Source organism: Bubalus bubalis, chromosome X (genome assembly GCF_019923935.1).
Source record: "Bubalus bubalis isolate 160015118507 breed Murrah chromosome X, NDDB_SH_1, whole genome shotgun sequence".
In the NCBI taxonomy this organism is placed as follows: Eukaryota; Metazoa; Chordata; class Mammalia; order Artiodactyla; family Bovidae; genus Bubalus; species Bubalus bubalis.
The window spans coordinates 11088976-11113043 of record NC_059181.1 but is presented as its reverse complement, the minus strand read 5'-3'; the positions used below and the strand labels follow the sequence as shown (position 1 = coordinate 11113043).

General features: G+C 40.2%; 1 protein-coding gene across 2 annotated transcripts in view; it reads right to left on the bottom strand.

The window, feature by feature from the left end:
- REPS2 (RALBP1 associated Eps domain containing 2) overlaps window positions 1-24068 on the bottom strand; it is a 238584-nt gene that overhangs the window by 113094 nt on the left and 101422 nt on the right. For both annotated transcript variants that reach the window (XM_025275803.2, XM_025275804.2), the window contains exons 7-8: window positions 12993-13056; window positions 10876-11018 (exon numbers count right to left, since the gene is read on the bottom strand). In XM_025275803.2, coding sequence (XP_025131588.1) covers window positions 10876-11018; window positions 12993-13056 — 207 coding nt within the window. The remainder of the gene's footprint in view (window positions 1-10875; window positions 11019-12992; window positions 13057-24068) is intronic.

Below are 24068 nucleotides of genomic sequence, written 5' to 3'. Positions count from 1 at the left end.
GATTCTGTTTCACCACTTTTGTCACAAAGTAAGTAAAAAAAAAATGTCTCAACAGCTAAGGAAATTGTCAATATTCCAAAGAGGAAAAGCAGACTGGGGTAGACAGTAAACAGAAGCTACAAATCAAGTTTGTCAAGACCAGCTATTAAGAAATCAAAATTTTAATGGCATGTTTTTAAAAATATTGTTAATCAAATGTTAAAACATGGACTGGTGTTTTTAATCCTTTCTCACCCTCCCATCACCACCAGGGTTTGAAATGCCAACTTCCCTCTTGGTCAAGTAGTGTCCACCAAGAAAGAGCTGCCACACGCAGCTGAGCACAAGCACCTTAGATTGTTCCCCTGCTTCCTCTGGTCTGCGTTTCACTGATAGCAGGTGGGACAAACCTTGAGCCCCAGTGATTTTTCTAACTATACCAAGTCGTCTCACCCTTTCCTTGGTTAAAAAAAAAAAAAAAAAAAAAAAAAAAAAAAAAAAACCTCAGCAAAACACGTTTCCAAGTTTGTACCATCCCTCAATCCAGCCCCAAGAGGAGTTTTAACCAAGATAAGATTTCTCTTTCTAGCTGACCAATCAGTGACCTGGCTACAATTATACACTGATGCCTTATCAAGGAGGAGTCGAGCTGCGTAGAAAGCTAACACTTTCAAAAACTACCAAGGCCATGCATTCACTGCTAAATCTCTCCCACCATGACCTGAAATTCACATGACTCCCCTACTCCAAACTCCCTATCAGAGAGGGACACTGCAGCATACATGCTGTCCCCTGTGCCCAGAGCCCACTCTTCCCCCTTCTTCACCTGCAGTGCCCTTAGCTCACCCTTCACATTTAAGTGCAAACATTTAAGGAAGTCCTCCCTAAAGTCATCCATTCTCCAACTGTCTCTAAGTCCTATGATGGTAAGAACTCTCTTTTATATAGCACTCTGACCACAGAGAATAACACAGTGCCTCTGACATAGGACATAACCAGTAAGTACTTTTAACAAATTATAGGCTAAAAATCTATACCAAAATCCACCCAGTCACCTAGACATAAAAATATCCAAAAGCCCATGAGTAAGCCACCAAATAATCCAAAGTCTCCTTCCAATTCTGCCTGTTAATTTTCACTGTTGGCAGATGGAGGGGGGGGGAATAAGATACGACAGTTCTTGTTTCATTACTTTATTGAAAACAAGTTTATATATTTATGAATGCACAATGGTATCAACCAAATTTACACTCTTCACCAATGTTATTGAAGACCGGATTAATTTGTTTTAAAGACCAAATAGAGATCAATCTGAAAATTCTTGAAACAAGAGCTAAGTTTTTTAAAAATTTAAATTTGGTCTCATAAAAATGAACCCTCAAAATGAATAGGACCAGTCATATTTTTCAAAGTCTAAAAGCATAGAGAAGACCTCAATACTTCTGGCCATTTTCTTGAATCAAATACAAAAATAAACAAGGGTGATAAACCATTTAAAAGTTAACTACTAAACCTTTTACTATCACTATGTTTGATGGGGTTTTATGAGGTCTCATGATTTTTGCTAGAACTATATAATTATTATTTAAGATTAATACCACAAACTGGAAATGATGGGCAATTTTTATTTAATTGAAGAGTATGTGATAGATTCTTCCTTTTTTTCTATATAAATGCATGCTCCATAAAAGGTCACAAACAAATTGGTGTGTGGCAGGGGGGTTCAAACAAGGAGTCATGACATGTGGCCTAGGTTCCATGGCCACATCACAGATAAACAAGGAAACCACATTCATCAAAACCCCAAAATGGAAGATGGAGGAATAGGACGGGGAGACCACTTTCTCCCCCACAAATTCATGGAAAGATCATTTGAATGCTGAGCAAATTCCACAAAACAACTTCTGAATGCTGGCGGAGGACACCAGGCACCCAGAAAGGCAGCCCATTGTCTTCGAAAGGAGGTAGGACAAAATATAAAAGATAAAAAGAGAGACAAAAAAGCTAGGGATGGATACCCATCCCCAGGAGGGAGTCGTAAAAGAGAAGTTTCCAAACACCAGGAAACCCTGTCACTGGTGGGTCTGTGGGGGGTTTTGGAATCTCAGAGGGCAACATAAAGTGAAGTCACTAAAGTGAAGTTGCTCAGTCATGTCCGACGGTTTGAGACCCCATGGACTGTAGCCTACCAGGCTCCTCTGTCCATGGGATTCTCCAGGCAAGAGTACTGGAGTGGGTTGCCATTTCCTTCTCCAGGGGATCTTCTCGACCCAGGGATCGAACCCAGGTCTCCCGCATTACAGGCAGACGCTTTAACCTCTGAGCCACCAGGGAAGATCAGAGGGCAACGTAACTGGGAGGAAAAAATAAATAAAACCCACAGATTAAGCGCCTAACTGCAAGTTCCAGTGGAGAAGTAGCCCAGATGCTTGCGTCTGCCACCAGCAAGAGGGGGCTGAACAGGTAGGCATGGGCTGCAGTGCTTAGGGTAAGGATTTGGCCTGAATGCCCTGAGGGCAATCTGAGGGAGCTAACATGAGATAGCAACCCAAACTGTGGGATAGCCAGAGAGAGAGAAGAAAAAAAAAAGAGGAAAGAGAGAGAGAGAACTTTCCCACAAAAAGCTCTAACCTAAGGCACTGCCGGGCCACTCACAAAACAAAGAACTGAGCAAATACCAGAGGAGAGCTAGCCGGCAGTGGACTGGCCCATCCCCGCCAGAGGCAGGGAGGCAGGCAGGTGCCAGCCAGAGACGGAAGGAAAGGGGCAAATTCGGCCCCAGAGACAGCATCCTCTATCAAACTGCGAGCAGGCTCCCAGTTGCTCACCAAGTCTACCTGGGATCCTGGACGGTTGACATCCACCAGGAGGGTCGCAGCCAGAGATCAGCTCCCCAGAGGAGACACACGGCACACCTGAGACAGTGCTCCCACTGAGCACTGGGAAACTGAGCGGCCAGGACCATGGAGGTGATAAGATGCACCGCCCCACCTGAGGAGAGTACACTCGCCAAGCACCTGGTTGCCTGAGCTGCTCAGACCTGGGAAGGGCACAAAATGCAGGCCCAACCAGTCTGTGCTTTTGTGGAGTACCCAAGAACCTGAACCTGAGCGGCTTAGACCTGGGAAGTGCACACAACCCAGGGCCCGCCTTAGATAGTTCGCCTGCAGAGCAACCTGGAGCCTCAGTAGTGTAGACCAGGAAAGCACACATGCCGAGAGCAGGGGCAAACCCAGTGTGGCCCAGACACTGTGAGTACTCCCCACACATGCCAGTGATATTTGCTTGCAGTGTTCCTCCCTCCCCACAGCACAACTGAACAAGTGAGCCTAAATAAATGACCACCTTTGCCCCCTTGTGTCAGGGCAGAAGTGAGATACTGAAGAGACTTGCAAACAGAGGAAGACAAAATAAACAAAGAAGAGGGAACCACTTTGTAAGTGACAGGTGCAACAGATTAAAACCCTGTAGTTAGCATTGGCTACATTGGAAGGGATCTATAGACCTTGAGAAGAAGTATAAGCTGGAACAAGGAACTATGTGAAACTGAACTGACCCCACACTGCCCTCAACAGCTCCAGAGAAATTCTTAGATATATTTTACTATTATCATTTTTAATTTTTGAAATTTTTTTAGTTTTAAGTTCTTTATTATTCCTTTTATTTTCATTTTTAAAACCTATTACCTTGCAAAAAAAAGACTATTTTAAAGCAAATTTAATATTTTTTATAACTTTTGCAATTTTTTTTAATACTGTATTTTTGAGAGTCTATCCTCTACTCTAGATTTTTAATCTTTGCTTTTTGGTATTTGTTATCAATTCTGTACCTTTATGAATCCAATCTTCAGTACCCATTTTTACTCAGGAGTGTGATTACTGGCTTGATTGCTCTCTTCCCTTTTGACTCTCCTTTTTCTCCCCCAGGTCACCTCTATCTCCTCCCTCCCTCTTCTCTTCTCTACCCAACTCTGTGAATCTCTTTGGGTAGTCTGGGCTGTGGAGAACACTTAGGGAACTGATCACAGGCTAGATTGGTCTCTCTCCTTTTGACTCCCCCTCCTCTCCTCCTGGCCACCTCTATCTCCTTCTGGTCACCTCTATCTCCTTCCTCCCTCTTCTCTTCTCTGTGGAACTCCGTGAACCTCTCTGAGTGTTCCAGACTGTGGAACACAAACAGGGCATTGATTACTGGCTAGACTGCTCTCTCCCCTTTTGATTCAACCTCTTCTCCTCCTGGTCACCTCTATCTCCCTCCTCCTTCTTCTATCAAGAAGAAGACAAAAAGAAAGGCCATGAAAAAATACTTGAGGAGATAATAGTTGAAAACTTCCCTAAAATGGGGAAGGAAATAGCCACCCAAGTCCAAGAAACCCAGAGAGTCCCAAACAGGATAAACCCAAGGCAAAACACCTCAAGACACATATTAATCAAATTAATGAAGATCAAACACAAAGAACAAATATTAAAAGCAGCAATGGAAAAACAACAAATAACTCACAAGGGTATCCCCATAAGGATAACAGCTGATCTTTCAACAGAAACTCTTCAAGCCAGAAGGGAATGGTAGGACATACTTAAAGTGATGAGAGAGAAAAACCTACAACTCAGATTACTGTACCCAGCAAGGATCTCATTCAAATATCAAGGAGAAATCAAAAGCTTTACAGACAAGCAAAAGCTCAGAGAATTCAGCACCACCAAACCAACTCTTCAACAAATGCTAAAGGATCTTCTCTAGATAGGAAACACAGAAAAGGTTTATAAACTCGAACCCAAAACAACAAAGTAAATGGCAATGGGATCATATTCATCAATAATTACCTTAAATGTAAATGGGTTGAATGCTCCAACCAAAAGACAAAGACTGGCTGAATGGATACAAAAACAAGACCCCTATATATGCTGTCTACAAGAGACCCACCTCAAACTTAGGGACACGTACAGACTGAAAGTGAAGGGCTGGAAAAAGATATTTCATGCAAATGGAGACCAAAAGAAAGCAGAAGTAGCAATACTCATATCAAATAAAATAGATTTTGATATAAAGGCCATGAAAAGAGACAAAGAAGGACACTACATAATGATCAAAGGATCAAACCAAGAAGAAGATATAACAATTATAAATATATATACACCCAACATAGGAGCACCGCAGTATGTAAGGCAAATGCTAACAAGCATGAAAGGGGAAATTAACAGTAACACAATAATAGTGGGAGATTTTAATACCCCACTCACACCTATGGATAGATCAACTAAACAGAAAATTAGCAAGGAAACACAAACTTTAAATGATACAATGAACCAGTTAGACCTGATTGATATCTACAGGACATTTCACCCCAAAACAATGAATTTCACCTTTTTCTCAAGTGCACACGGAACCTTCTCCAGGACAAATCACATCCTGGACCATAAATCTAGCCTTGGTAAATTCAAAAGAACTGAAATCATCTCAAGCATCTTTTCTGATCACAATGCGGTAAGATTAGATGTCAACTACAGGAAAAAAAACTATTAAAAATATAAACATATGGAGGCTAAACAACACATTTCTGAATAACCAACAAATCACAGAAGAAATCAAAAAAGAAATCAAAATATGCGTACAAATGAATGAAAATGAAAACACAACAACCCAAAACCTATGGGATTCAGTAAAAGCAGTGCTAAGGGCAAGGTTCATAGCAATACAAGCCTACCTCAAGAAACAGGAGAGAAATCAAATAAATTACCTAACTTTACACCTAACGCAACTAGAAAAAGAAGAAATGAAGCACCCCAGGGTTAGTAGAAGGAAAGAAATCATAAAAATTAGGGCAGAAATAAATGCAAAAGAAACAAGGAGACCATAGCCAAAATCAACAAAGCTAAAAGCTGGTTCTTTGAGAAGACAAATAAACAAACCATTACCCAGACTCATCAAGAAAACAAGGGAGAAGAATCAAATGAACAAAATTAGAAATGAAAATGGAAAAATCACAACAGACAACACAGAAATACAAAGGATCATAAGAGACTACTATCAACAACTATATGCCAATAAAATGGACAACTTGGAAGAAATGGACAAATTCTTAGAAAAGTGTAACTTTCCAAAACTGAACCAGGAAGAAATAGAAAATCTTAACAGATCTATCACAAGCACAGAAATCGAAACTGTAATCAGAAATCTTCCAAAAAACAAAAGCCCAGGACCAGATGGCTTCACAGCTGAATTCTACCAAAAATTTAGAGAAGAGCTAACACCTATCCTACACAAACTCTTCCAGAAAACTGCAGAGGAAGGCAAACTTTCAAACTCATTCTATGAGACCACCATAACCCTAATAACAAAACCAGACAGTTCAGTTCAGTTCAGTCACTCAGTCGTATCCTACTCTTTGTGACCCTATGAACCACAGTATGCCAGGCCTCCCTGTCTATCACCAACTCCCGGAGACTACCCAAACCCATGTCCATCAAGTCGATGATGCCATCCAACCATATCATCCTCTGTCAAACCCTTCTCCTCCTGCCCTCAATCTTTCCCAGCATCAGGGTCTTTTCCAATGAATCAGCTCTTCACATCAGGCGGCCAAAGTATTGGAGTTTCAGCCTCAACATCAGTCCTTCCAATGAACACCCAGGACTGATCTTCTTTAGGATGGACTGGTTGGATTTCCTTGCAGTACAAGGGACTCTCAAGAGTCTTCTCCAACACCACAGTTCAAAAGCATCAATTCTTCGACACTCAGCTTTCTTTATAAAAACCAGACAAAGGTGCCACAAAAAAAGAAAACTACAGGCCAGTATCACTGATGAACATAGATGCAAAAATCCTTAACAAAATTCTAGCAAACAGAATCCAACAACATATTAAAAAGATCATGCATCATGACCAAGTGGGCTTTATCCCAGGGATGCAAGGATTCTTCAATATTTGCAAATCAATCAATGTGATACACATTAACAAACTGAAAAATAAAAGCCATATGATTACCTCAATAGATGCAGAGAAAGCCTTTGACAAAATTCAACATCCATTTATGATTTAAAAAAAAACCCTCCAGAAAGCAGGCATAGAAGGAACATACCTCAACATAATAAAAGCAATATATGACAAACCCACAGCAAACATTATACCGAATGGTGAAAAATTGAAAGCATTTCCCCTAAAATCAGGAACAAGACAAGGGTGCCCCCTCTCACTACTACTATTCAACACAGTTTTGGAAGTTTTAGCCACAGCAATCAGAGAAGCAAAAGAAATAAAAGGATTGGAAAAGAAGAAGTTAAACTCTCACTGTTTGCAGATGACATGATCCTCTACATAGAAAACTCTAAAGACTCCACCAGAAAATTACTAGAGCTGATCAATGAATATATAAAGTTGCAGGATAAAAAATTAACACACAGAAATCCCTTGCATTCCTATATACCAACAAGAGAAAACAGAAAGAGAAATTAAGGAAACAATTCCATTCACCATTGCAATGAAAAGAATAAAATACTTAGGAATAAATCTACCTAAAGAAACAAAAGACCTATACATAGAAAACTATAAAACACTGATGAAAGAAATCAAAGATGACACAAATAGATGGAGAAATATACCATGTTCATGGATCAGAAGAATCAATATAGTGAAAATGAGTATACTACCCAAAGCAATCTATAGATTCAATGCAGTCCCTATCAAGCTACCAACAGTTTTTTTCAGAGAACTAGAACAAATAATTTCACAATTTGTATGGAAATACAAAAAACCTCGAATAGCCAAATCAATCTTGAGAAAGAAGAATAGAACTGGAGGAATCAACCTGCCCAACTTCAGGCTATACTACAAAGCATCAGTCAGTGATGCTTTGTAGTATAGCTACAAAGACAGTATGGTACTGGCACAAAGACAGAAATGTAGATCAATGGAACAAAATAGAAAGCCCAGAGATAAATCCACACACCTATGGATACCTTATTTTTGACAAAGGAGGCAAGAATATATAATGGAGAAAAGACAATCTATTTAACAAGTGGTACTGGGAAAACTGGTCAACCACTTGTAAAAGAATGAAACTAGAACACTTTCTAACACCATACACAAAAATAAACTCAAAATGGATTAAAGATCTAAATGTAAGACCAGAAACTATAAAACTCCTAGAGGAAAACATAGACAAAACACTCTCCAACATAAATCATAGCAGTATCCTCTATGACCCACCTCCCAGACTAACAGAAATAAAAACAAAAATAAACAAATGGGACCTAATTAAACTTAAAAGCTTTTGCACAACAAAGGAAACTATAAGCAAGGAGAAAAGACAGCCTTCAGAATGGGAGAAAGTAATAGCAAATGAAGCAATGGACAAAAAATTAATCTCAAAAATATACAAGCAACTCCTGCAGCTCAATTCCAGAAAAATAAATGACACAATCAAAAAATGGGCCAAAGAACTAAACAGACATTTCTCCAAAGAAGCCATACAGGTGGCTAACAAACACATGAAAAGATGCTCAACATCACTCATTATCAGAGAAATGCAAATCAAAACCACAATGAGGTACCATCTCACGCCGGTCAGAATGGCTGCTATCAAAAAGTCTACAAACAATAAATGCTGGAGACGGTGCGGAGAATGAGGAACCCTTTTACACTGTTGGTGGGAATGCAGACTAGTACAGCCACTATGGAGAACAGTGTGGAAACCAGAATTGAAAGCGACACGTGTACTCCAATGTTCATCACAGCACTGTTTACAATAGGCAGGACATGGAAGCAACCTAGATGTCCAGCGGCAGACGAATGGATAAGAAAGCTGTGGTACATATTCACAGTGGAATATTACTCAGCTATTAAAAAGAATGCATTTGAATCAGTTCTAATGAGGTGGATGAAACTGGAGCCTATTATACAGAGCAAAGTAAGTCAGATAGAAAAACACCAATACAGTGTATTAACACAGATATATGGAATTTAGAAAGATGGTAACAATGACCGTATATGCGAGACAGCAAAAGAGACACAGATGTAAAGAACAGACTTTTGGACTCTGTGGGAGAAGGCGAGGGTGGGATGATTTGAGAGAATAGCATTGAAATATGTATATTATCATATGTGAAATAGATCGCTAGTCCAGGTTCAATTCATGAGACAGGGTGCTCAGGGCTGGTGCACTGGGATGACCCTGAGGGATGGGATGGGGAGGGAGGATCAGGATGGGGAACACATGTACACCCATGGCTGATTCATGTGAATGTATGGCAAAAACCACCACAATATTGTAAAGTAATTAGCCTCCAATTAAAATAAAGAAAAAAAACCCAAAATGGAATGATAGAGGGGAGAGTGAGACAGAGAAAGGGACATAGAGAGAGACACTGAAGAGGAAATAAGCAGTGTATCAATGCTGCTCACTTGCAAACTAGTTCTTAGGGACTCCTGACAGTCTCCACAAGCCTGTAAGGAAAGGGAGCAGGCTGGAGTTACAGTCCACTGGTGTCAGAAAGCAGCTGCTATAAGCAAAGTCCAAGTTCTGAAATATGTAGTTGCATTTGCTCTGTGAACCCTCCCCTTCATACATTTTCTGAGGACCTCTGGTCGTGATCCTATGGGTCATGCTTCCTCCAATTTTTCTACCTGTCCCTGGCACCAGACACTCTTCCCTTTGGTTGAGCCTCCACCCATTAGTACCTACCACAGAATGACAGACTTTTTATTAATATTTAAGAGTCAGTGATCTCAAGACTGACTTAGATAAGTAACTGGTCACTTTGAATCTCATGCCTTTATGAGGAAGGGACAAGACAAGATAATCTAACCACAAAATTTATGCTCTATTAATGACTAATCACATTTTCTTTAGACACTGGTTCCCTCTTGCCAATAATCATCAATGACTAAGCTATCATGTTTTAGAGATCCTCCCTAAAAAGTGAAAATTGCTACTTTAACTACCAGCTGTTTCTGGACAGCTGTTTCTTTCAAAGGAAGCTATACTTCTGTGAGTAATAGAATTCACATCAGAAATCAGCCCACTGCTTTGAATGGTCAAAAGACACTACTAATTTTTTCAATCTTCCAAAGAAGTTAATACAAATGTTGGACTCACCGTAACTCTTTCCTCTCCAGAGAATTGGGGATTGCTGTTAATTAATGAAAAAGACAAAGAGAGTTCTATTCCAACTTTCTGGCATGCTAGAATGTTCTGTATCTTTCATCTGATTGCAGTTATATGGGTGGATACATATGAAAAAAATTAAGTGTACCTTTAAGATTACAGCCTTTCATACATTTTAAACTTTTTCATTAGGTTCAAGAATCCTAGTCCATTCCATTACCTAAGGTCACTTGGGGACACCAGAATTGGCCTGAAGATGCCAAGTCAGCACTGGCTCTAAAGGAAGATCTTCCTCTTCATGCTTTTATCAGCTGGGGGTTCAGGAGTTACCTGGTCCACAATTTTTATGAAAGATGCAAAGAGCTGACTCATTTGAAAAAACTCTGATGCTGGCAAAGATTGAGGGTAGGAAGAGAAGGGGACAACAGAGGATGAGATGGTTGGATAGCATCACCGACTCAATGGATATGAGTTTGGGTGGGCTCCGGGAGTTGGTGTTGGACAGGGAGGCCTGGCATGCTGCAGCTCATGGGGTCGCAAAGAGTTGGACATGACTGAGCGACTGAACTGAACTGAAGTAACCTTGGTTTAAATCCATCCAGACAGTACTCACACTTACCCAGATCATCCCTATGACTCACATGATAAGTTGTGAGTCTAATACCAGTTAAAGACAGTAACTATAGATACAAAGAACTCCTCAAAGTATGTGGACATCATCTTAAAAAACAAAAGTTTCTTATAAGGTCAGGATGGGAAACACCTAAGGTCTGGGATTTATGACCAGGCCTTACCTGCTTGCAGGTACTCTGGCTGCAGAGTTGGAGGCAGGCCCTCAGGCAGCGGGTAGCCGTTCTTTCGGGCCACAATGAGATGAAATGCAGCACAGAACTCTGGCAGGGTCAGGGCTCCATCGCAGTCGGCATCACTCAGTTCCCTAAATATAGCAGATATCATGAGCGCCTAACATGGGGCTCAGAGGGAAAGTTGCTCAGCCTCAAACATGCAAACACAACTCCTAGGCTCCCTGGTGGTGGCCCTGCAGGATCCCCCAAACTCATATAAAATCTCAGGAGGCCACACAGAGGAAGAAAAATCAATACCACTAGCATGAGTAGCACTTTATAAATAAAAATTTAAAGTCTTCAAGTTCTCCAGTAGATCTGTTTTTCTAAGAGAATGCACAATCAAAAAACTATGGGATAAAAAGGAACAGGATGCCCACAATTTCACAGTTAGTTGACACTCATTCAATAAATGCCTGGTGTGAAGTGCCCAAGGCTGGCACCTGAAATAGTTGGAGGAAGGGCTGGCCCTGCCCTTTCACCAGTGTCCTGGCCATTACTCAATTACCCAAACTCAGATACAAGCACTTCATTTTTCAGCTTTAAGGAAAAACTTTGAACTTTTCAAGTCACACAAATGTTGTATCAAAAATTTGCTTGAAAATTCTCTCCTGGAAAAATACAAATAAGCTCAGTAAATACTTGTTGAAATATGTTTTCAGATAAAAAGAGCAACTAGGGAAGGCTGGAACCAGATGAGATGAAAGTAAGAAAGGGAGAGGCTTGAAAAGGCTTTTCTTTGCTTCAGTCATTGTTTTCCACTGAAAAGCAGAGACCTATTTGCCAAAACAACTAAGACCCCATAAGCTCAACCAGTCTCTTAGACATACAGAGACAAATATGCCTGTGTTAGGACAAGCAGATAGAGAAGGCATATTTTTTCTACTTGAAAGAAAAACCATGGAAGGTAAGCTCTGGAACTTTCCTTTGGAACCTCACACCTAACTCTCCTTGGAATATTCAGAAAATACCAGCCCCCCAGGATAAGGAACCAGGGATTTTTTTTTAAACGATGGGTGGAGAGAAGCCCACAAAGCTTCTGTGGATATGTCTCAACAAAAAGATAGGAACCCTCATGCCGATAATGTTAAGACTGGGAATTCTGCCGAAACAGACTGTATTCTTTAAAAAATGATAACTTCTTTTTTCCCAAGCTTTAAAGCCTAATAAGGTTTGCCATTTTTCTTTAATGTTAGAATATATTGCTGAAGAACCAAAAGCCAGCTCAGGATCCCAGATACAGTAGCATTTACAAGTGTCAAGGGAATAGTTTTTCAATATGATGCACAAAACATGACAAACAATTTTAAATCCTACTATAATTTTTTGTAAATCCTCATTTTAAAAGTTTTACATAAATATTCCAATACTTTAATTATATATTTATAGCAGCATGGCCTCCCACTCAGTCTCGAGGAAGAACAGCCCACACGCAGCCAGGAGCTTATAGAGGCACCAAATGCTTTCATAAAAGCAAACAGAGCCATCTGGACCAGGCTGTGAAGCCCTTCTGGAGCCAGGGATGCAGCTGGCACGGCAGCAAGGTACAGAGCGCACCATAGCTGCAAGTCTGAGCCAGGGTCCAGCTGATAAACACAAGCCAAATTTATGAAACTCAGAGGCAGCAAGAATAGTCAAATTTAACTTAATTCCAAAATATCTGTGGACCTTCTGTTCACCTGGCCTCATAAAATATTATAAAGAATAGCTTTTCAAGGGTTTCTAGTTATGTGCAGCACTTGAAGTAGAAAAATCTGAAAATACACAAGATGGAAATTCTCATATGCTCACACAACTGCTTATATTGAAAAGGCATCTAGGTGAGGATACTAATCAGGAAATTACTTTTTAAATGATCAAAATAGTGAATAATACATTCCAGACACTATTCATTGTGCTTTTCATATAATAACTTAATCTTCACAGCAACAATAATTTAAGTTCTATTCATATTCTTACATTGTTTTTAAAAAATTCAAAACTTTATTGCTTTAAAATGCAAAAGTAGGAGCTAAGGGATAGCTATGGATAACAGTATGAAACTACAAAGCATTAATTGTACTTACCATATATAGGAGAGTTCTGGAATGGAAAGTTTTGATTTGGTGAAGAAGTTTTTGGCAACAGAACCTGTCAAGAGCCATTGTTTAAATAAATCATTAATTACTTACCTAGAGCAGCTTTTTTATTTATGTAGAGATGAATTACCATTTTTTTTCATTCAGCCATCCCTACCATATAACAACCACAAACATAACAATTATTCATCAAAGCAACTACAAATCATGTGGCTAAAAGCAACATACAAACAGCTTTTAAAAGAATATGTAAATCAGAATAGGGCAAAAGAAGTAGTGACATAATACTTATTATCACATGAAAAGTATATTATGTTCAGGTTCCTTCATTTTTCTGAAAATCTGCAAAATTTACTAAAAATTTAAAAGATAAAAATATCAAAATTTTCAAAGTAAAAATCTTTCCAGCATTTTAAATGAAAGGGTGTGTGAAAGTAGTACACAATCATGGTAGGAAACAAAGCAAAAAGAAAAAAATGAACACCACTACCCTCATCATTCTACAGATAAGACAGGCATCATGGGAAAGTGTTTCAGTGAGATTTTAGATCTCTTGGTGGCTCTTCAAGAATTGTATCCAGGAACCTATTACTACTTCTTTTATTCATTGGAAATTCACCAATATCAATGGAAATCAGGAAATGATTCCATTCTGCATCTTACATAGCTGCAAGCTCCAACTGCACTTAAAATGTTTAGCCTCAATCCTTATTGAGATTGAAATTTTTATGCTTTCTGCTCTCAAAACAGTTTCACAATTCTAACACAAAAATTAGTCAAGTTAAAGCCCTAAATGCTATTCTTAACTGATAAAGTCAAATGTCTTTCCTTAGTGATTATAAGTCTTCTAATTGGCCTTAAAACAAAGGATTATAATGGACACTAAAGCAGACTTATTTTCCGTTGATATATAAAGGATTAAAAACAAGTACCCTATAAATGAATGAGCTTCCTCCCCCTGAGCACCCTGGAAATAATGGTGACATAGGACTGTTGGCCATCCATATAGCCACCTTGTCAAACATTGGTCAGAAATGTCTTGAGGGAATTCCCTCATGGTACAGTGGGCAAGAATCCGCATCATGGGTTCAATCTCTGGTCTGGGAGGATTCCACATGCTGCAGAGGAACTAAGCCCTTGTGCCACAACTACTAAATGCTCGCTCTAGAGTCCATGAGCCACAACTACTGAGTCCACATGCTGCAACTACTGAAGCCCACACACCCTAGAGCTTGTGCTCTGCAACAAGAGAAACGACCACAATTAGAATCCCTGCTCACTGTGAACTAGAGAAAGCCCACGAAGAGCAACAAAGACCCAGCACAGCCATAAATAAATAGTTTAAAAAAACTGTGTTGAAAGCATACTTGTCAGCTATTTTATAGATATAATGGCATTCTCTCATTTCATTCTTCTTTTTCCTCACTGATTACCTTTCTTCAAAGCACAATACACTCAAACCCACAGCTAGAGATCTGGCCTGGCTTGGCCTTCACACAGTAGAAAGAGTAGTGGTTGTCCCACCCACAGGGAAGCTGACAGCTAACAAGTTCAGAGAGAGGACACTTGAGAAAGCCCAAGTGCTCCCTCCTTTGGTGTGGACAGATGCTCAAACCAGGAGCTGGAACCCACACCCCAGCCTCCTCCCAAGCAATGAAGAAACCCCAAACCAGCCTCCTTTTCATCTTCTCTCCAGTCATTTTCTTATCTATTTGAGACTGACATAAGAGAGAATGGGTAGAAGGGACACTTAAAAGCTGTTGGCATTCAAATATTAAAACCATGAATCCAGACTTTTTCTTATAAAAGGGTCTCTCAGCCCAGTAAACTACAGCTACACACAGCATTTCCCTTAGAAGAAATGGAGTAGCACTTATAGTCGAAAAAAAAGAGTCCAAAATGCAGTACTTGGATGCAATTTCAAAAACAACAGAATAATCTGTTTGTTTCCAAGGCAAAGAATTCAATATCACAGTAATCCAAGCCTATGCCCCAACCAGTAATGCTCAAGAAGCTGAAGTTGAATGGTCCTATGAAGACCTACAAGACCTTTTAGAACTAACACCTAAAAAAGATGTCCTTTTCATTATAGGGGACTGGAATGCAAAAGTAGGAAGTCAAGAGACACCTGGCTGCTGCTGCTGCTAAGTCGCTTCAGTCATGTCCAACTCTGTGCGACCCCATAGACAGCAGCCCAACCAGGCTTCCCTGTCCCTGGGGCAAGAGAATACACTGGTCATAGCAAGTGCCCTCTTCCAACAACAAAAGACAAGACTCTACAAATGGACATCACCAGATGGTAAACAGCAAAATTAGATTGATTATATTCTTTGCAGCCAAAGATGGAGAAACTCTACACAGTCAGCAAAAGCAAGACCAGGAGCTGACTGTGGCTCAGATCATGAACTCCTTATTGCCAAATTCAGACTTAAATTGAAGAAAGTAAGGAAAACCAGTAGACCATTCAGGTATGACTAAATCAAATCCCTTACGATTATACAGTGGAAATGACAAATAGATTCAAGGGATTAGATCCGATACAGTGCCTGAAGAACTATGGATGGAGGTTCATGACATTGAAGACAGGAGGCAGTGATAAAGACCATCCCCAAGAAAAAGAAAAGCAAAAAGGCAAAATGGTTGTCTGAGGAGGCCTTACAAATAGCTGAGAAAAGAAGAGAAGCTAAAGGCAAAGGATAAAAGAAAAGATATACCCATTTGAATGCAAAGTTCCAAAGAATAGAAAGGAGAGATAAGAAAGCCTTTCTCAGTGATCAATGCAAAAAAAGAAAGAAAAACAATAGAACAGAAAAGACTAGAGATCTCTTCAAGAAAATTAGAGAAACCAAGGGAACATTTCATGCAAAGATGGGCACAATAAAGGATGGAAACAGTAAGGACCTAACAGAAGGAGAAGATATTAAGAACAGGTGGCAAGAATACACAGAAGAACTATACAAAAAAGATCTTCATGACCCAGATAACCACGACGGTGTGGTCACTCACCTAGAGTGAGACATCCTGGAGTGAGAAGGCAAGTGGGCCTTAAGAAGCATCACTACGAACAAAGCTAGTGGAAGCGATGGAATTCCAGTTGAGCTATTTCAAATCCTAAAAGATGATGCTATGAAAGTGCTACACTCAATATGCCAACAAATTTGGAAAACTCAGCAGTGGCCACAGGACTGGAAAAGGTCAGTTTTCATTCCAATCCCAAAGAAAGGCAATGCCAAAGAATGCTCAAACTACCGCACAATTGCACTCACATGCCAGCAAAGTAATGCTCAAAATCCTCCAGGCTTCAACAGTACATGAACTGTGAACTTCCAGATGTTCAAGCTGGATTTAGAAAAGGCAGAGGCACAAGAGATCAAATTGCCAACATCTGCTGGATCATTGAAGAAGCAAGAGAGTTCCAGAAAAACATCTACTTCTGCTTTATTGACTATACCAAAGCTTCTGACTGTGTGGATCACAACAAACTGTGGAAGATTCTTCAAGAGATGGGAATACCAGACCACCTAATCTGCCTCTGAGAAATCCGTATGCAGGTCAAGAAGCAACAGAATTGGACATGGAACAACAGACTGGTTCCAAATCGGGAAAGGAGTACGTTAAGGCTGTATACTGTCATCCTGCTTATATAACTTATATGCAGAGTACATCATGCGAAATCCAAGGCTGGATGAAGCGCAAGCTGTAATCAAGATTGCCAGGAGAAATATCAATAACCTTAGATATGCAGATGACACCACCCTTATGGCAGAAAGCAAAGAAGAACCAAAGAGCCTCCTGATGAAAGTGAGAGAGGAGAATTTAAAAGTTAGCTTAAAACTCAACATTCAAAAAACTAAGATCATGGCATCCAGTCCCATCACTTCATGGCAAATAGATGAGGAAACAATGGAAACAGCAGCAGATTTTATTTTCTTGGGCTCCAAAATCACTGCGGATGGTGACTGCAGCCATAAAATTAAAAGACACTTGCTCCTTGGAAGAAAAGCTATGACCAACCAAGACAGCATATTAAAAAGCAGAGACATTACTTTGCCAACAAAGGTCCATCTAGTCAAAGCTACGGTTTTTCCAGTAGTCATGTATGGATGTGAGAATTGGACTATAAAGAAAGCTGAGCACAGAAGAATTGATGCTTTTGAACTGTGGTGTTGGAGAAGACTCTTGAGAGTCCCTTGGACAGCAAGGAGATCCAACCAGTCCATCCTAAGGGAAATCAGTCCTGAATATTCATTGGAAGGACTGATGCTGAAGCTGGAACTCCAATACTTTGGGCACCTGACGCGAAGAGCTGACTCATTTGAAAAGACCCTGCTGCTGGGAAAGATTGAAGGTGGGAGGAGAAGGGGATGACAGAGATGGGTGGACAGCATTACTGACTCAATGGACACGAGTTTGAGTAAGCTCCAGGAGTTGGTTATGGACAGGGAAGCCTGGCACGCTGTAGTCCATGGGGTCGCAAAGAGTTGGACATGACTGAGTGACTGAACTGAAGTGACACACAGCATTGATCCATCAGTGACCAAATATTAACACATCCAATATACAGAGAGATTTAAAAAAAAAATAAAGGCCAGTAACCCATTATAAGCTTCACAGGTGGTTTAACAGTAAAGAACCCACTTGCCAATCTAGGAGATGCAGGAGACCCAGGTTGGATCCCTGGGTTGGGAAGATCCCTTGGAGGAGGGAACAGCAACCCACTGCAGTGTTCTTGCCTGGAAAATTCCATGAACAGAGGAGCCTGGCGGGTTACAGTTCATGGGGTCACAAAGAGTCGGACACAGCTGAGCAACTAACATTTCATTTCATTTCCCAGAATTAAGATATCGCATGAAAGAAAGAGAAAAAGGGAGAGAGAAAGGGAAGGAGGGAGAGAAGAAGGAAGGAAGAAAACTATGATATAAGGAATTGTCTGGCAGTCCACTGGTTAAGATTCTGTGCTTTCACTGCTGGAGGCCCAGGTTCAACCTCTGTTTTGGGAACTAAGGTCCCACAAGCCAAAAAAAATAATAATAAAACTGTAATATATCAGATCAGATCAGATCAGTCGCTCAGTCATGTCCGACTCTTTGCAACCACATGAATTGCAGCACGTCAGGCCTCCCTGTCCCTCACCAACTCCCGGAGTTCACTCAGACCCACGTCCATCAAGTCAGCGATGCCATCCAGCCATCTCATCCTCTGTCGTCTCCTTCTCCTCCTGCCCCCAATCCCTCCCAGCATCAGAGTCTTTCCAATCAGTCAACTCTTCACATGAGGTGGCCAAAGTACTGGAGTTTCAGCTTTAGCATCATTCCTTCCAAAGAAATCCCAGGGCTGATCTCCTTCAGAATGGACTGGTTGGATCTCCTTGCAGTCCAAGGGACTCTCAAGAGTCTTCTCCAACACCACAGTTCAAAAGCATCAATTCTTCGGCACTCAGCCTTCTTCACAGTCCAACTCTCACATCCATACATGACCACAGGAAAAACCATAGCCTTGACTAGACGAACCTTTGTTGGCAAAGTAATGTCTCTGCTTTTGAATATGCCATCTAGGTTGGTCATAACTTTCCTTCCAAGGAGTAAGCGTCTTTTAATTTCATGGCTGCAGTCACCATCTGTAGTGATTTTGGAGCCCAGAAAAATAAAGTCTGACATTGTTTCCACTGTTTCCCCATCTATTTCCCATGAAGTGGTGGGACCGGATACCATGATCTTCGTTTTCTGAATGTTGAGCTTTAAGCCAACTTTTTCACTCTCCACTTTCACTTTCATCAAGAGGCTTTTGAGTTCCTCTTCACTTTCTGCCATAAGGGTGGTGTCATCTGCATATCTGAGGTTATTGATATTTCTCCCGGCAATCTTGATTCCAGCTTGTGTTTCTTCCAGTCCAGTGTTTCTCATGATGTACTCTGCATATAAGTTAAATAAACAGGGTGACAATATACAGCCTTGACGAACTCCTTTTCCTATTTGGAACCAGTCTGTTGTTCCATGTCCAGTTCTAACTGTTGCTTCCTGACCTGCATACAAATTTCTCAAGAGGCAGATCAGGTGGTCTGGTATTCCCATCTCTTTCAGAATTTTCCACAGTTTCTTGTGATCCACACAGTCAAAGGCTTTGGCATAGTCAATAAAGCAGAAATAGATGCTTTTCTAGAACTCTCTTGCTTTTTCCATGATCCAGCAGACGTTGCAAATTTGATCTCTGGTTCCTCTGCCTTTTCTAAAACCAGCTTGAACATCAGGAAGTTCATGGTTCATGTATTGCTGAAGCCTGGCTTGGAGAATTTTGAGCATTACTTTACTAGCGTGTGAGATGAGTGCAATTGTGCAGTAGTTTGAGCATTCTTTGGCATTGCCTTTCTTTGGGATTGGAATGAAAACTGACCTTTTCCTGTCCTGTGGCCACTGCTGAGTTTTCCAAATTTGCTGGCATATTGAGTGCAGCACTTTCACAGCATCATCTTTCAGGATTTGGAATAGCTCAACTGGAATTCCATCACCTCCACTAGCTTTGTTCATAGTGATGCTTTCTAAGGCCCACTTGACTTCACATTCCAGGATGTCTGGCTCTAGGTCAGTGATCACACCATCGTGATTATCTGGGTCGTGAAGATCTTTTTTGTACAGTTCTTCTGTGTATTCTTGCCATCTCTTCTTAATATCTTCTGCTTCTGTTAGGTCCATACCATTTCTGTCCTTTATCGAGCCCATCCTTGCATGAAATGTTCCTCTGGTATCTCTGATTTTCTTGAAGAGATCCCTAGTCTTTCCCATTCTGTTGTTTTCCTCTATTTCTTTGCATTGATCGCTGAGGAAGGCTTTCTTATCTCTTCTTGCTATTCTTTGGAACTCTGCATTCAGATGTTTATCTTTCCTTTTCTCCTTTGCTTTTCCCTTCTCTTCTTTTCACAGCTATTTGTAAGGCCTCCCGAGACAGCCATTTTGCTTTTTTGCATTTCTTTTCCATGGGGATGGTCTTGATCCCCATCTCCTGTACAATGTCACGAACCTCATTCCATAGTTCATCAGGCACTCTATCAGATCTAGGCCCTTAAATCTATTTCTCACTTCCACTGTATAATCATAAGGGATTTGATTTAGTCATACCTGAATGGTCTAGTGGTTTTCCCTACTTTCTCCAATTTCAGTCTGAATTTGGCAATAAGGAGTTCATGGTCTGAGCCACAGTCAGCTCCCCGTCTTGTTTTTGCTGACTGTATAGAGCTTCTCCATCTTTGGCTGCAAAGAATATAATCAGTCTGATTTCGGTGTTGACCATCTGGTGATGTCCATGTATAGAGTCTTCTCTTGTGTTGTTGGAAGAGGGTGTTTGCTATGACCAGTGCATTTTCTTGGCAAAACTCTATTAGTCTTTGACCTGCTTCATTCCGTATTCCAAGGCCAAATTTGCCTGTTACTCCAAGTGTTTCTTGACTTCCTAGTTTTGCATTCCAGTCCCCTAATGAAAAGGACATCTTTTTTGGGTGTTAGTTCTAAAAGGTCTTGTAGGTCTTTATAGAATCGTTCAACTTCAGCTTCTTCAGCGTTACTGGTTGGGGCATAGACTTGGATTACTGTGATATTGAATGGTTTGCCTTGGAAATGAACAGAGATCATTGTGTCGTTTTTGAGATTGCATCCAAGTACTGCATTTCAGACTCTTTTGTTGACCATGATGGCCACTCCATTTCTTCTGAGGGATTCCTGCCCGCAGTACTAGGTATAATGGTCATCTGAGTTAAATTCACCCATTCCAGTCCATTTCAGTTCGCTGATTCCTAGAATGTCGACATTCACTCTTGCCATCTCTTGTTTGACCACTTCCACTTGATTCATGGACCTGACATTCCAGGTTCCTATGCAATATTGTTCTTTACAGCATCAGACCTTGCTTCTATCGCCAGTCACATCCACAGCTGGGTCTTCTTTTTGCTTTGGCTCCATCCCTTCATTCTTTCTGGAGTTATTTCTCCACTGATCTCCAGTAGCATATTGGGCACCTACTGACCTGGGGAGTTTCTCTTTCAGTATCCTATCATTTTGCCTTTTCATACTGTTCATGGGGTTCTCAAGGCAAGAATACTGAAGTGGTTTGCCATTCCCTTCTCCAGTGGACCACATTCTGTCAAATCTCTCCACCATGACCCACCCGATATTCCTGCTTAGAGGCAAAGAAACACTTAATTTTCATGACCTTGAATTAAGCACTGATTTTTTTTAGATATGATTGTTGTGCAAGCAACAAAACAAAAAATAATCTGGACATCAAAATTAAACTTTTTTGCTTTGCAAGACACCATCAGAAAAATAAAAGGACAAGCCACAGACTAGGGAAAAAATATTTTCAAATCATATGTCCAGAGAATTTGTATCTAGAATACATAGAGAACTCTTATCACTCAACAATTTTTTTTAAATGGCAAAGGAGGGACTTCCCTGGTGGTCCAGTGGTTAAGAGTCTATGCTTCCACAGTGGGGAACACGGATTTGTCCCCTGGCTAGGGAATAAAGACACCATATGCTGCAAGGTATGGCCAAAAACTAAGAAAAATTTTAATTACAGAAAAGGATTTAAATAGGCATTTCTCCAAAGAAGATATACAAATGGCCAATAAGAGCATAAAAAGATGGTCAATGTCATTCTTCATCTACAAAGAGATATCACTTCACATTCACTAAGGTGGATTCAATCAAAAGATAGTAACAAGTGTTGGCAAGGATGTGGAGTAATTAGAACCCTTAGACACTGCTGGTGGCAATGTAAAGTGGTGCAGTCACTTTGGAAAATAGTCTGACTGGTTCTCAAAAGGTTAAATGTAGAGTTATCATATAAGCCAGATATTCCACTCTTAGGTATATATCCAAGAGAGACAAAAACATACATCTACACAAAAACATGTACACAAATGTTCAGAGCAGCATGATTCCTAATAGCCAAATAGAGAAAACAACCCAAATGCCAATCAAATGATGAAAAGATAAATAAAATGTGGTCTATCCATACAATGGAATGATAATGTTATAAAAAGGAGTAAAGTTCTGGTATATACCACAACATGGATGAACCTTAAAAACATTATGCTACGTAAAAGAGGTCACACACCAAAAAATACATATTACACAACCCAGAACTGGTAACTCTATAGACAGAGAAAGTAGTTTAAAATGGTAACCTAAGCCTAAGGGAGGGGTGGTAGGGAAAGCAGGAATGGGAAATAAATACTAGTAAGTAGGTGGTTTGGGGGGAAGTGTTCTAAATCTGTTGTTCTTCAGTTGTTAAGTCATATCTGATTCTTTACTACCCCATTGACTGCAGCATGTCAGGCTCCTCTATCCTCCACTATCTCCCAGAGTTCTACATCTAGATTGTGACTATACTAAAAACATTGAATAGGACACTTTAAATGGGTGAATCTTACAGTATGTAGACTTAAAATGTTTTATAAAAGGGGTCATCAATTGATTGCAATGTATGAATCTCTCCTGCCCTTGATCAAACTAAAATTTTGAAAACGCAGCTGCGAGACAATCAGGGAAATCTGAGCAAGACTTGATATTAAGCAATTTGTGGGTTATTTTGTGTTTTTTTTTTTAATGTGCCAATGAGTTGTGGTTATGTTTTTAATAGCGGTCTTATCTTTACAGATACATCCTGAAATATTTTCAAATGAAATGGTCTGGAAATTGCTTCAAAACCGTCAAGGCTCAGAAAGGCTATAGATAAAACCAAATTGTGAGAGCTGAGTGATAAGTATATAGAGGTTTGTTATACTAGCCACTAGAGTTGTGTTTCAGAGAAGGCAATGGCACCCCACTCCAGTACTCTTGCCTGGAAAATCCCATGGACGGAGGAGCCTGGTAGGCTGCAGTCCATGGGGTCGCAAAGAGTCGGACATGACTGAGCGACTTCACTTTCACTTTTCACTTCCATGCATTGGAGAAGGAAATGGCAACCCACTCCAATGTTCTTGCCTGGAGAATCCCAGGGACGGAGGAGCCTGGTGGGCTGCCGTCTATGGGGTTGCACAGAGTCGGGCACAACTGAAGCGACTTAGCAGCAGCAGCAGCAGAGTTGTGTTTGCATTTGAAACTCAGTGAGATATAAAGGTTTAAAAGAAATTAAAAACATTCCTAACAAGTACCTATTTTCATTTGGCTAAATATCTCTCTATATATTGTGAAGAAACTCATTTAAGCAGTGTATAAAATGAACATGTGGTCAATACATGAAATCTGGGTTTCTGGTTTTTTTTTTTAATCATTTTGTCAACATTAATTTGTTGTATCTACAACATTCTGCCTTCAAATAAAGCCATTACTACCAATCAGACAATGATATCTGTGTTTATACAGGTATATTCCAACTACACACCATATGTCAGGAGAGAAAATTAATTTTAGTCCACACTGCAATGTGTCAGGTAACAACTATCAATGACATATTGTCATTCTTCACAATTGAAGTATAAAAAGAAAGTTTTATGAATTTTTCTTCCAGACTCTACTATTTCAGCTTGTTTAGCCTTCAGCCAGGTGAAATATAGGCACGTAGGAACGAAATCAATTCCTCTCAGCTTGAATTTTGCATGAGAACTCAACAGGAATATATATTTCTGAAGATACTACAGAACTAATATATGGACATGAAAATGCTGGCCAATTTTCCTCCAATTTTTTTCTCTCAGAAAAATCAGAGAAAGACTGGAGTCAAAGAAAATGAGCATGAACTTGAACTCTAAGGTGTATATAACATAAGGAAAACTGTGACAGCAACTCATTGGGAGGCTACACTATGTCCTTGCTCTAATACCAACATAATGAGTAAGCAATTAAAGGTGTCACCTTGGTGTAACACTCATTTCCAGAACTGCTCCAGCTAATAAGGCACAGAATCTGGACCAGGATGCTTCATATTCCCATTTAACTCCTTTGAAATGGAAACACAAACTTCCAAATACCGTTGGCCAAGTATTTTTCTACATGGATTATAGTTGGTAAGAAATTCAGAGAGATGGTATGGGGAAGGAGGAGGGAGGAGGATTCAGGATGGGGAACACAT